The sequence below is a fragment of the Populus alba genome, chromosome 3 (genome assembly GCF_005239225.2).
Source record: "Populus alba chromosome 3, ASM523922v2, whole genome shotgun sequence".
NCBI classification, from domain to species: Eukaryota; Viridiplantae; Streptophyta; class Magnoliopsida; order Malpighiales; family Salicaceae; genus Populus; species Populus alba.
The window spans coordinates 3493475-3506990 of record NC_133286.1 but is presented as its reverse complement, the minus strand read 5'-3'; the positions used below and the strand labels follow the sequence as shown (position 1 = coordinate 3506990).

General features: G+C 32.7%; 1 protein-coding gene across 4 annotated transcripts; it reads left to right on the top strand.

Annotated features, from left to right (window-relative positions):
* The first annotated feature begins 1174 nt into the window (after positions 1–1174).
* LOC118036297 (mediator of RNA polymerase II transcription subunit 15a-like) lies at positions 1175–8681 on the top strand. 4 transcript variants are annotated; one of them, XM_035041972.2, is made up of 5 exons: positions 1175–1254; positions 6037–6148; positions 6553–6616; positions 7371–7431; positions 7615–8681. In XM_035041972.2, exons 1-5 carry the CDS (start codon positions 1190–1192, stop codon positions 7616–7618), a joined length of 306 nt encoding a protein of 101 aa, XP_034897863.2. In that variant the 5' UTR covers positions 1175–1189; the 3' UTR covers positions 7619–8681. The 4 variants fall into 4 exon arrangements, 1 of the variants encoding a protein (XP_034897863.2); XR_012169300.1 differs by lacking the exon at positions 1175–1254 and adding an exon at positions 2997–3127 and having other exon boundaries at positions 6553–7431; XR_012169299.1 differs by lacking the exon at positions 1175–1254 and adding an exon at positions 2997–3127 and having other exon boundaries at positions 6553–7431; positions 7603–8681.
* Positions 8682–13516: the final 4835 nt, after the last annotated feature.

Genomic DNA, 13516 nt, shown 5'->3' with positions numbered 1-13516 from the left:
TCATTGGGGATTGAAAGGCCTCGTTTTACGACTTTGTTTTGTTTTCTTCTTATTTCTTTATTCTTCTGGGGATCTGGTATTCCTACAATATTTATTCTTTCAGAGAAGTAAATATATTCATCTATAATCAAATCTGAATCGATATTGTAACAACTCGATATTGTAACAACTCCTCAACCAGGATAAAATAACAATCTCATGTCAACTGAAAAATAAAATAATTAAATTTTTTTCTCTCTCAATCTCTCCTTCCTTCACTTAATTCTTCCTTAGATTAGTATTTTATAAGTTGGACTTTGTATGTTTACAAGGTTATTCTCTCACTTTTCTTTTCTTTTTTCTTAGATTTTTTTTATATGTTTTTCCCTTACTTTTCTCTCTTTCTCTCTCGCCTTTTCTTTTCTTTCTTTTCTTATTCTACTTCAACCCAGTCGGCAACATATAAAAGGAAGGAAGAGCTGATTCATTTTATTTTTTAATGGCAAATAACCATTTTACCCTTAATGAGTCGTTTTGCTTTTATTTGACGGTTTTTTTTTCTTGTTAGCACTACCAAGCTCTGTTCATCCTAAAATTTTAACAAGATTTTATTCAATATATTTTAAGATCCCTCATAAAATTTCAGCTCAATTTGATGGTTGGATTGAAAATTATACTCAATAACATAAAACTGGTTAAATTATGATTTTTCATCAAATTTCTGAATTTCTTCAAACATTTTGAAATTTTAACCCAAGCTAACATCATATTAGAAGACTCCACATATATTTTCAGATTTTTTTGAAAACTTAATCAAGAATTACAAATTTGTTTTACATAAAATTAATAAAAAAAATATTGATAAAATCTTAACCTGGACTATAGCCCTTCCACACCTTTTACATGCCTCCCTCCGTCCTCACGAGGGAATGCTTCTTTGGTTTAGAAGCACCATGAAGATTCAGGCCCAAATCTTTGCTTAGAATGCCCGAATACCCAGGATCCTCGCACCTTGTCCTCAATGGTTGTGTATATTTGTTTTGCATCCATATTTGGCTGGTTTCTTTAATAAAGTACATGATATTCCATTTTTCATGTCCTTGATGTGCTTTTACTCGTCTTGCCGTTCCTGACTTTCATTTTAGGGTTTATTCTAACATGCAATATGTTTTTTTTTTGTTGGCCCACTGTCCCAAGTGGAGAACCTGTCATGGACACGGGTGATTGCAGAATTCAATTGCAGCCTGACTCACGGAAAAGAATAGTCGACAAAATGTAAGTATTTGTTTCCTAATATGTGCAAGTGCTGTAAAATAGTAAATTTTTTATTTATATGAAAGAAAAGGAGAAGGGCAAAAGGCTAATTAAAATCAGCAGGATTGCCATGAGGCAACCTCAAGTGTTTTTTTTGTGTTTTTTTTTCATCTTCTCATGTGTTTCTCACAAGAGCAAACTTGAGGGAACATAAAGTGTTGGGAAGTAATTTTTGTTGGAACTTCTTGTGTAATCTCTTCTTTCGATGGCTGCATGAAGCTTGTTCCGCTTTAAATTTCAAGGTTAATCTATTGCTATGAGCAGGGCATTATACATTAGTTGTAAAACAAAACCTACATAATTTAGTTTTATTTAAATAACTTACTACAAATATATAATAACCTTTGTATAAGGTAAAAAATTTGGAGCAATACTAAATTGAGTCAAAGCAATGAAATTAATTTCATCTTTATAATGTATCAATCACTTTAATGTTGTTGGTTTTTATACCTATCAAATATAAACATACAAAGTATATAACAAACATTAGCTAAAACGAAGCATTATTTATGCTTGATAAACTTAGAAATAAAGCAAGAAATAATAAAAGAATGATTCTTACATATTTATTTTAATTGTGCTCGTCGTTCTTTCATAGAATAGAAATCATCGATTATCATATAGACAATCAAATAATTTGTAAGAAAATCATCCTCCATCCTATTGCGAAGTTTTGTTTTAACAATTTTTATCGCTGAAAAAGCTCGTTTAGTAGGCTGTGAGTTATCATTTTTTTTTTCAAAAAAAGAATCAATTCTTCTTATTTTGTTCATGGTTCAATCTAAAATCAAAACATACATCATAAGAAAAAAATGATAATTTTGGTGGCTCGCTAATCAAAAAATCCAAGCATAATCAAAACAAACCAATAAAATATATCTAATTATTTAGAAGAAAAAAATCACTATAACAAAAATTCAAAAAATAATTTGTAGAACTAGCTGATCTGAGAAAAAAAAAAGCAAAAATGGTAGAATTATATAAAAAAATCCTTATCAAATTATTAACAAACATCTCAAAACAAAACAAAAATATATTTTAAATTTAAATTACCTTATTTTGTTTGATGAAAGATAAATTAATAAGTAGCTCTGCTTCAATTTTTTTTGTAGAAAAAGTTTGCTCGCGCTTAGTGTTTTTATTTCTGTTTTTAATCGACTGTAGAATTTATATTAGAGTAAATTGGTAGCTCAGTTTTTTATTTTACAAAGTGATGTTTTTATATTTTTTTTCTTTTCCATGTAATTAAGAATAAATTTAAAGGAAATCAAAAGTGAAGTCACAGCCCACCTTTTTAAAATAAAATAAAAAGTATAACACTTCTTCATATTTAATTACCTAATTACCTAATAAAAAAAAACAAATATTGCAGGGGGGGCCCGGGCCCCTGCTTGCCCCCCCTTGCTTCCGCCCCTGGCTATGAGCATACGTGTTTCGAGTTTTAATTGAACTTAAATGAATGGTGTTGGATTTGGGCCTTCTATTTGTTTTAACTTCTACAGGGTTGAAATAATAGTGATCTTATGCCGTGTTTGTTTCCCGAAAAACAAATTTCTGGAATTTATTTTCCTTATTTTTTTATGTTTGGTAACAATATGAAAAACTAATCAAAGAAAACTTAATTCCGATCAAAATAAAAAAATAACTTTATCGATCAAAGGAAAGTGCTTTCCTTTATCAGAAGGAAAACACTTTCCTTTCTTTCATTATACATATTTTCTCAAATCAAGGTCTCTCTCTTTTCAAAAACTCTCTTTTCAAAAACAATTGGAAGTTAGAACAAAAGCGTTTCTCTGGAACAATTGAAGCATTTCTCTTGACCAATTGATTTCAGGTATTTTTTTCCTCTATTATTTCCTTTATGTTTTTATTTTCTTCATTTTAGATCTATAAAAATTATGGCATAAATCCTTTGACATTCTTGATAAATCTACTACCTGTCATATTTTTTTCATAACATTTCCATAACACAGTTTTCTTCTTCATCTTACCTCGTCACATTCGGCTAGTTAAAACAAACCAAATTCATCAAGCAAGCCACAAAAAAACACATTTTTTCCATGACAATTTTCTTCTTCAACAACACTCACATTCAACAGCTAAAATTTCTAACCTGTTGTCTAAACCAAATTAAGGGAACAGAGAGAGGCAGGGGGGGCAAGATTACTGTGAATTAATCAAAGCAAAATCCCCAAACTTTCCTAGCAAAAAGCAGCCCTTCCCTGTTACCTCGTCCTGGATCTAGAGAGACAAAGTAAAGGGGGGGGGGATCAGTTAATATGTTGAAAATCAACCCTTGCTCTGTTTTTTTTTTTTTTTTTTTTAAGTCCCAATGTTATCAGAACAAGTAGCCGGGGGAGAGAGGGAGGAGAACTAAGAAGAAGGAGTAGGTCTTTGAGGTCTAGCCCTCTTGCCACTTGAATCTATGATCTTTTGTCCTGCTTCTTTGTGCACACAGAGAGAGGAAGTTAAGGAATTCTTGGTGAGAGAGAATAGATGGCGAGAGAAATCAAGAGGGAACAGGGGAATGGGGGAATGAGAGAAACCAAGAGGGAGAGGGAATGGGGGGATGAGGGAATGGGAACAAGGGAACGGGGGAACAGGGGAATGGGGGAATGGGAATAGGGGAATGGGGGAATGAGAACAGGGGAACAAGACCGAGAGGAAGTTTAATAAGGGGAATTATAACAAACCTAATAAACATAAATTTGTGTTTTATTTTGCTTTGATTAATTTATGATTAGTGTTTGATTATATTTGTTACATATGGATAAATTTGTGGGACTATGCTGGTAATTATATGGATTTCATTGCGCAATGTTTATTGATCGTTATGAACTTATGAATTGTATAATTTTCAAAATAGTTTTATCATCGAGAAATTGAATTTTATGTTCTTAAATAATATATTTTAAGACCTTTTTTTGTTTAGGGAATCAGATATCATTGCCATAACTATTATACATTGTCAGCTTCTTTCAGCATAAGTTATTGTATTGATTGTGAAAGTATTTTATATGCTTTTTTTAATATTTATTTTCCTAAATTTTTAGATTTTGTTATCAGAAAACTTCACTTTCATGTTATGAATAGTGATGAATATAAAAGTGATGAAAATTGAAGGCTTTGATGAGATCACTATTGGGGAAGCATTTGATCACTTAGTCCAAAATGAAATGTTGACAAAAGCATTTATGGCAAAAAAATGTTAATTTGAGGAAAATTTGAGTTCAGAATTTTATGAACCAGCACTACTACAAGCCTGCTTGCTAAGATGATTTGATTATGTTCAAAATTTGGGTTCAAACTATGTTTGTTATTTGACAAGTATGTTTACTTGTTTAATTCGGTCTAGCATGTTTATGTTTGTAATTTGAACTAATATGTATGTATATGACATCGAAACTTAATATTCATGCATGACTATGTTTGATGTTAGATATTTATATTTATTTCTTGATGCTTATTTGATATATATTAAAGGAATTTTAAAGGGATAATTGCCTTTACTGGTAAAAAAAAAATTAATCTTTATCCAAAAAACCCATCAAAATATTTTTGTATCTATTTATCTTTTAAAAAATTCTTCATACCAAAAAAAAAAAAAAACCCAAATATATAACTCTTACCATAAACTAATTTGGCTTTCTTCATATGAAAAAAAAACTTATTTTAAGCTTTTAAAATTGAAAAAAATATATTAATAGGTTTTACTTAAGAAATATTTTACAAGGTTATTTCTCTATAATATTATATAACATATATAGTTATATTTTAAAAATAAGCTATATATGAATATAAGATATAATAAAAAAAATTCATCATTATACTTTTTAGATTTCATTCTTTTATTGTAAGTGATTAAATATTTATATTAAATATTTTATATATGTTTTGATAAACTTGAAAAAAAAAAAAAATTAATTCATTAATAAAGTGTTTTCCAATTTATTTTCCATAATATAACCAAACACTGAAAAATATTTTTCAATTTATTTTCCATAACACTACCAAAAATTAAAAAATAATTCACTTTTCAAGGAAACTACTTTCCAAAAAAAAAAAACCACTTTCCAGCAAACAAACGGAGCCTTAAAGTAGAAAAGCAGCAGACAAAAATCAATTAGCCACAATGGTGTATGGTTTCTCAACATAAAGTTGAATGTTTTGTTGACCTCTCTACATCCAAAATCATATAGACAGCTACTGCTAGCACTTGCAGTGGTCAATAAATACCGTAGAGTATATATTGCAGTGTGAGATAAGGTTAACTCATTGCATTTTCAGCTATTGAAAGGATTTCTCTTCTTTTCTTTGTCAATTACAGCACATGCATCGAAGTGTTCTTACTGAGAGTAAATGATATTGTAATGTTTTCACAGAGACTCCCCTGCTTTGCAACTAAGTCACTAATATATCTTGGAACATAGCCATAGATGAAAGGTTCGTCCAGTTCAAGAAAATTAGCCATGAAGCTCGTAGTTAGAATTTTTAGACAGAAGGGTGGCCAAGTACTCTGTACCTCTGGAATAATACAGGGAAAGGATGTCTATGTATTTTGATGTCTTATATTACATGACCAACTCTTGCTTATCTCATTATTTGTTTTTACTTTTTGCTAATGATTCCACTCATTTCTGATATTGGTGTGGTTTATGAGTTCAGGGTTCTTGCTCGTTGCTGCTAATTTCTCTATACTTTGCCTGGTCATTAAAAATGAAACGTAATGATTTGCATATGCAGAATGGAGACATTAAAAAGGCATCTTCTGTTTTCTGGTCAGGAGGGATTACAAGAACTCAAGAAATTTTCCATACGTTTTGAGGAAAAGATTTATACTACCGCTACCAATCAGGTATTTGCCTAATGCGAGGTTCAATAATTACGATATTATCTAGACATGAATATACACACGCATTTATGCTTGTACAAATGTGTGTGTAGTGTGCCTACACTTCCTCACCGTTCATTCTGTATGCAAGGCTGATTGGGAGTTCACATCATTTTGTTAATTCTCTTGACAAGTGTTTTATTTAGAGTGACCAAGTTCAAGTACAAGGGAAGAGTGCAAAAAGCAAATAGTGAATCAATACATAAATAATTAAATAAAAGAGAGGAAACAGAAGTATATCCTCATAGAAGATGAAATGATAGAGCATATATCCATTTTCCTCCTCTGGGAACATGGATTGCTCTGAGATCTAATGTTTTGTTATTAATATCTGATTTCAATCTGATTATCTGCGTAAAATATCTCAGGAGATGTTTTCGATGGAGATCAGGTCTCAAAATGCCATGCCCACTACCCCCATGGATCGAGTAGGTAATAATGCAGTCGAGCATTGAATTTCTAAACATCTTACCTTTCTTTTTTCTTCTCGCATTGTTATCAAACTCTTTTACATTTTATTGCTGCATATTGCTATGTATATTGCCTTGCTGGACAAATCTCATGATCACCTCCACAATGCTAATTCTATAATGGATGTGAAGTGTTTCATCCTTAACTTGTTAAGGAACAAGGACTGTGATGCATGGCTATTTTATATTCTATGATGGTAGATTTTAAAGATTTTCCTGTTTAGGAGATAAGACGTCACTTTATTGCTTTTCTTCGGAGAGAGTATTTGATCCTTTTTTCGTATAAATGCTGCCGAGCATTGAATTTCCAAACATCTTACATTTTGTTTTGTTTGTCGCATTGTTATCAAACTCTTTTACATTTTATTACGATATTGCTATGTGTATGGCATGCTTTAATCAAAAAGTTGAGTAATTGATGAATGTTAGGCAAGAAAATTACAGATTATTTTTGTTTTATGCCTCATCCTTTTCTTTCCCCCACCCCGAAAATTGTCATATTATTAGTACAAGGGAAGAGTGCAAAAAGCAAATAGCGAATCAATACATAATAATTAAATAAAAAGAGAGGAAACATAAGTATATCCTCATAGAAGATGAAATGATAGAGCATATATCCATTTTCCTCCTCTGGTAACATGGATTGCTTTGAGATCTAATGTTTTGTTATTAATATCTGATTTCTATCTGATTATCTGTGTAAAATATCTCTGGAGATGCTTTCGATGGAGATCAAGTCTCAAAATGCCATGCCCACTGCCCCCATGGATCCAGCAGGTAATAATGCAGCCAAGCATTGAATTTCTAAACATCTTACCTTTTGTTTTTCTTCTCGCATTGTTATCAAACTCTTTTACATTTTATTGCTGCATATTGCTATATATATCGCCTTGCTGGAAAAAACTCATGATCACCTCCACGATCCTAATTCTGTTTTAAAAACTGGAGTTGGTGTTGGAGTTAAGGAATGTCTTAGAGTGCATGGAGATCATGTCAAAAGTGAAGCTGTAGAAAAGGCAATCACTCAAATTATGATGGGTGAAGAAATAGAGGAAATGAGGAGCAGAGCAAAGAAGCTAGGAGAAATGGCCAGGAAGGCTGTTGAAGAAGGTGGATCTTCTTGCTCCGATTTCAATGCTTTGATTGAATAACTGAGGTGGGGTAGCCCTTGAAACAGAGGCATATAATATTTTGTTTCTACTTAGTAGTGGTTTTAGCAATTCATTTTCAAACAAGTCTTGATAGTTGAAAGAGTAATCACAGCCAAGTCAATGACCAGTCCAAATCAGTTCCCTTCCTAATGGTTCAGGAATGACAAGTCCAGCTTATATATTTAAGCCCAAATAACTAATCAAATAGAAAGGCTAAGCTTAGAGACAGTACATTACAAAATAAACACCCAATAGCTAGACATACAGGACAAACAATCATCTCAAACTAGGAACGACCGTCTTCCCAGTAACAAATTCACCTTCTGAAGTTGGAGAACTTGCGAAAACTAGCAACCGCAAAATAGTAGCAAGTATCTATGCAGTCTTCGATGAAGTACAACCACCTGCGTCGCCAATATGGATTGATGTAGAGAACTGCTGCAATTGTCATCACCACAACTGTATAACATACACCGAAACTGATGTAGAAAAACTCCATGTCTATGAAACCATCATCTCCTTGTTCATCATTAGGCACTGGCTGTGACAACACTGCTTCCTCACTACAATTATTTCGCAATGAAGGTCCACACAAGAAAGGATTTCCTTCGTAACAGCTTTCATCAAAGGTCCCAAACTGATATTTTCTCTCGGGTGTCTTACCTGACAAATTATTGTGCGCCACACTAAAAACTTCCAGAGTGGTAATTTCAATAAGTTTTGGAGGGATGCCACCATTCAAGTTGTTGTAAGAAAGATCCAAACTCTCAATTTGCTTTAGGTTTGAGAATGTTGCAGGGATAGATCCAGTGAGATTGTTGTGTGATAAGTTTAAAGATAGTATCTCACTTAAGTTTCCAAATTCTGGTGGGATTGCTCCTACGAAGCTGTTATTGGAGAGATCAATACCAAGCATGTAGCTGAGAACTTTCCCCTTGTAACCATAATACATATTTTTAGTTGTAAATTTTATCACTTCTTCTGTAAAGTTAGGCGAATAACCCTTTATTAGGTTGAACACACTATCCACTAGTAGTGGACCCATTGTTTCATTATAAGCATTTTCTATGGACTCTGATATTAAAAAAGATCCGAGATACGCTAATGCTTTCTGGGAGCTTTCCTTGAAAGTAAGATTGCCCAAACATGAGGGTAGTGGACCAGAAAGCTGGTTTTGTGAAACATCCAAAATACTTAATTGTTCTAACAAGCACAACTGAATAGGGAGCTCACCATCAAAGTGATTAGCCCTTAGAAGAAGAACACTCAATGATGAAAGATTGCCAATCCAATTTGGAACGGAGCCGGTGAAGCTGTTATCTCGAAGATCCATCGTAACCAGGGAAGAGTTGTTATAAAATCCATATGTTAAAGGACCGCTTAATCTATTTTCAGATAGATGCAAATGGGTTATTTGTGGTGGACTGAAACAAGATGGTAGGTATCCAGACAAGTTGTTCTCAGATAAGTCCAAATATTTAAGCTGGTCAAGCTTACAAAAGTCTTTTGGGATCAGAACCTTAAAATGGTTTTTGGACAAATCAACTGCGATAAGGTATGTAGAATTGACTAACCACCTTGGAAACATGCCTGAAAAATGATTGTTACTCAAATCCAATACAAACCACCTTTTCCTCCTATATAATGAAAATCAGATATCTGACCCCAAAAGTTGTTACCACCTAGATAGAGATATTCTAAGGTAGAAGAATTGAACACTGAGGTCGGTATTTTGCCCACCCAAATTGTTGTTTGATAGCATGAGAAAACTTATTGTTGCTAGTTGTTCTAGTTTTATTGTGGACAACTGATTGTTGGATAAATCTAAAACACTCAAAGAGCTAATATTTCCTAACAAGAAGGAATACAACCTTTCAATCCATTCTTAGCCATATTTAAGGTCCATAGATTTGGAAAGATCAAACAAATATCTTTTGGAATTTGACCGTTCATGTTGTTGTTGGATATATCTAATTCGGTCATATTCGGATATGGATCATCTTGCAACTGTAAAGCACCAACAAAGGAGTTCTCTCTTAAAGATAGTTGCTCCAATCGTGTATTGTTCTTAAGCAACCACGATGGAAACATTCCGGTGATGTTGTTGTGGGAGAGATCAAGGACTCTTAAGTCGTATTGGTAATAGAGGAAGTCAGGAATTTCTACGTTGAGTGCTTCTGATGTTTTTGACAAGCTAAAAAAAACTAGTTGGAACTTTGGAATCAAGTTATCAAAGGCAGCAGGTTCTCTTACAAGTCTATTGTTCTCACTGGAGAAGAACTTGAGGCTTGAGTGATTCATAAAAGGCTTCATTGAAGTGGAAACTTCAAAGAGGTTATTTGATAGAGAGAGGAATTTAAGGGATATGAGGTTGGTAAGAGGACCAAAGGCAATATTTCCAGTAAACTGGTTTTTAGAAACATCTAATAGTTGTAGAGATGACAAGTTTCCCAAACAATATGGGAGTAAACCTCCAAAATTATTTCCAGAGATATCTAACTGCTTTAGATTCTTCAATTCACACCAACCTATACAATTTATCTCGAAATAGTCAAAACAATGATGAAAGTATCTTTTAGATATTAAAATGATACATGAAAGCATATAGATATAAATTCCTCAATTTTCTTGATAAAAAGAATGTAACTTACTAGTGATAGATCCTGTCAGTTGATTGTATGATAAATCTAATGACTCGAGTTTCCACAAATGTGATGATATGATCTCAAAACCTGTAAGAGAGTTGTTTCTAAGAGTAAGTCATAATCACGATATGCATAATAGATAGAAACAAAAAATAATTAGAATTGATGAGATGTTGTTGTTCAATTGATATATGATTCTCGAATTACACATAAAAAGAATGATAAAATGCTATATTTAATTATAATGAGCTCACGAACGCGTATTTAATTATATAATAGGTTGTGTACACTTCAAAGATTAAGAAATATTTTTAATCATTCTAATTTTGATCTTATTGGAAAACAAAAAACAATTTAAGGATATAATGTTGTTAAAGATAGTCAAACATGATACAATGCTATCATTAAATTGATCATCACATAGATATAAAGCCCTCATTTTTCATGATAATATAAATGAGTGTTATTAATTATTGTTCTTGTTATCAATGGGAAGTTTTGAATAATCATTTGGATTTATTAATTTTAAATAATATAATATTTTTTAAAATTATGAAATGTTGTTTATTTTTAAATAATTTATTCTTTTAATATGTTTGTCATGGAGCTTCACATATATATAGGGTGTCCTTTTAACACCACTCCTACATTGCTGATTATAGACCTAGAAATCGAGTTGTGAAAAAAAATTGATCTTTACATGGATATAAAGTCCTCATTTTCTTGATAAAGAAACAATATAATTAAGAGAATGTCATGTGAAGCATTTAAGTAGAAACTGTGTATTATACCTGATCCTGTCAACATATTTTACGATAGATTCAAAGACCTGAGGGATGAAAGCCCACTCAGAGTTGATAAGATGCTACTGTGCATAGATTAAGGAAGAAGATAGATTGCAAGTATCCATTGATCTATACATGTAATTTTTTATCATCCTAGTTTTGATCCAGCTAGCTCACTTTATTATCTTCCTGTCTTGTTAGAAAAACAATTTATGGATAAGATCAAAGCTCCATAGCTATAAATCTTCATAGATGAAAGCTAGCGCAATCAAACATGATGAAATGCTATCGTTGATTAATTATTAAATAAATATAAAGTCCTCAATTTTTTGATTACGAAACCGTATAAAAGAATGTCACGTAAAGCACTTAGGTAGAAATTATATATAACATTACTAATGATACTAGCAGATCCTGTCAACTGATTGCGTGAAAGACCTAAGACTTGAGAGATGAAAATCCAGTTAGAGTTGAAAAAATGCTATCGTTGCATTGATTCCAACCCATGTCAAAGGTTCTCCAGCTTTTTGAACCTTGATGACAAGTCTTTGAAACCTGCATAATGTTTCTCAAAAGCTAGAAATGATATGAGAAGGAGAACAGAAAAGGTTTCGAAGCTAAATAATTAAAAGGTTACCATAGAAGCTACCTCCTAATCCAGCTGTCAACTCATTAAATGATAGATCCAAAGACTTGAGAGTGGAAAAGCCCACTCAGAATTGATAAGATGCTGTTGTTCAATCGATTGCCACTCAGGTCAAGGTTCTCTAACTTTCCCAGCCTCATCGGTTGGAGTTGAAAACCTACGTACAAGATATACATAAAAAAAAAATATACAGTGCATAGATCAAGGAAGAAGATAGATCGATTGCAAGTATCCATTGATCTATACTTGTAATTTTTAATCATCTTAGTTTTTGATCTAGCTAGCTCATGACTTTAATCTCTTCCTGTCTTAATAGAAAAACAATTTATGGGATAAGATGAAAAGCTACCGCAATCAACATGATGAAATGCTATCGTTGATTATTAAATAATATATAAAAGAACGTCACGTAAAGCAGTTAGTAGAAATTATATATAACTTACTAATGATACTAGCAGATCCTGTCAGCCAATTGTATGAAAGATCTAAAGACTTGAGAGATGAAAATCCAGTAAGAGATGGAAAAAATGCTATCGTTGCATTGATTCCCACTTAGAAGAAGGTTCTCCAGCTTTTTCAACCTTGATGACAAGTCTTTGAAACCTGCATGATGTTCCTCAAAAGCATATTTGGAAGGAAATAAACGCATAGAAAAAAAAATGATGTGAGAAGGAGAAAAGAAAAAGGTTTCGAAGCTAAATAATTAAAAGGTTACCACAGAAGCTACCTCCTGTCAACCAATTGTTTGATAGATCCAAAGACTCGAGAGTGGAATGGTTACCATTGAAAACATGACAAAATGCTTTTATCATTATTAAATCGGTTTTGACTTAGGCAAGTTCCCTCAGTTTTGATGATATGACTTCGAAGCCTGGAAAGAGAATAATCAAAGCAAGATAGTTGACATTAAACATCAACCAGCCCTTGATTTATTTTATGATTATAATTAAGTGCAGAAACATTGAACTAACCTTCATTCTCCAAGCAACCAACCAATCCATTATCTCCCAATTCAAGACTTTGCAATTCTTTAAAAGGCTGAAACAAAGATGCATTGAGAACCCAATCGCCCAAGCTGTAATCCCTTGCACCATAAAGAGAGAGTTGGATCACTCGCCTTGTAGTGTTATCACACTCGATCCCATACCACTCACAACAATTACTACTGTCCACCCAATGATCTCTCCAGGAAAACGCCATCTGGGTTGACCCAAAGATTGGATCTCCAAGAGACCAATCCTCTCTTCGTCTAAACACCCATAACAACGACCATACCATTCGCCAACCAGAGTCAATAATGCTAGCAGCATCCAAGCCCCCATTCTTTTCATCATCATCTTAGAAAATTCTGTGAACTACTACGTAGAATATTGTTGTTTGTTATGTGCCTTTGGGCAACCATAGAGGTCCTATTTATAACTTGTGCAAGTTCCATGTTTTGGGATTTGAATATTATTTTATTTTATTGTTGAGAACTTAGTCTATTTGCCAGGTTGGGAAAAATATTCAAATTAGTTTTGTTGGAATGCAACCTCACCAAACAATTTGCGTCGGCCGTATTGACTGGGAGTCAGCTATTGTCGTAGTGCTTTTATGCACTATCTGTGTGCGTGAACGGAAAGAAAAAGCAGGGTG

What these genes read in the sequence shown, in the direction of transcription:
- LOC118036297 (XM_035041972.2), top strand. Translation starts at nt 1,190, where the DNA reads ATGGACACGGGTGATTGCAGAATTCAATTGCAGCCTGACTCACGGAAA. An exon ending in AAAAGAATAGTCGACAAAAT is followed by an intron (nt 1,255 to 6,036) that starts GTAAGTATTTGT and finishes TTGCATATGCAG; the next exon opens with AATGGAGACATTAAAAAGGC. An exon ending in ATACTACCGCTACCAATCAG is followed by an intron (nt 6,149 to 6,552) that starts GTATTTGCCTAA and finishes AAAATATCTCAG; the next exon opens with GAGATGTTTTCGATGGAGAT.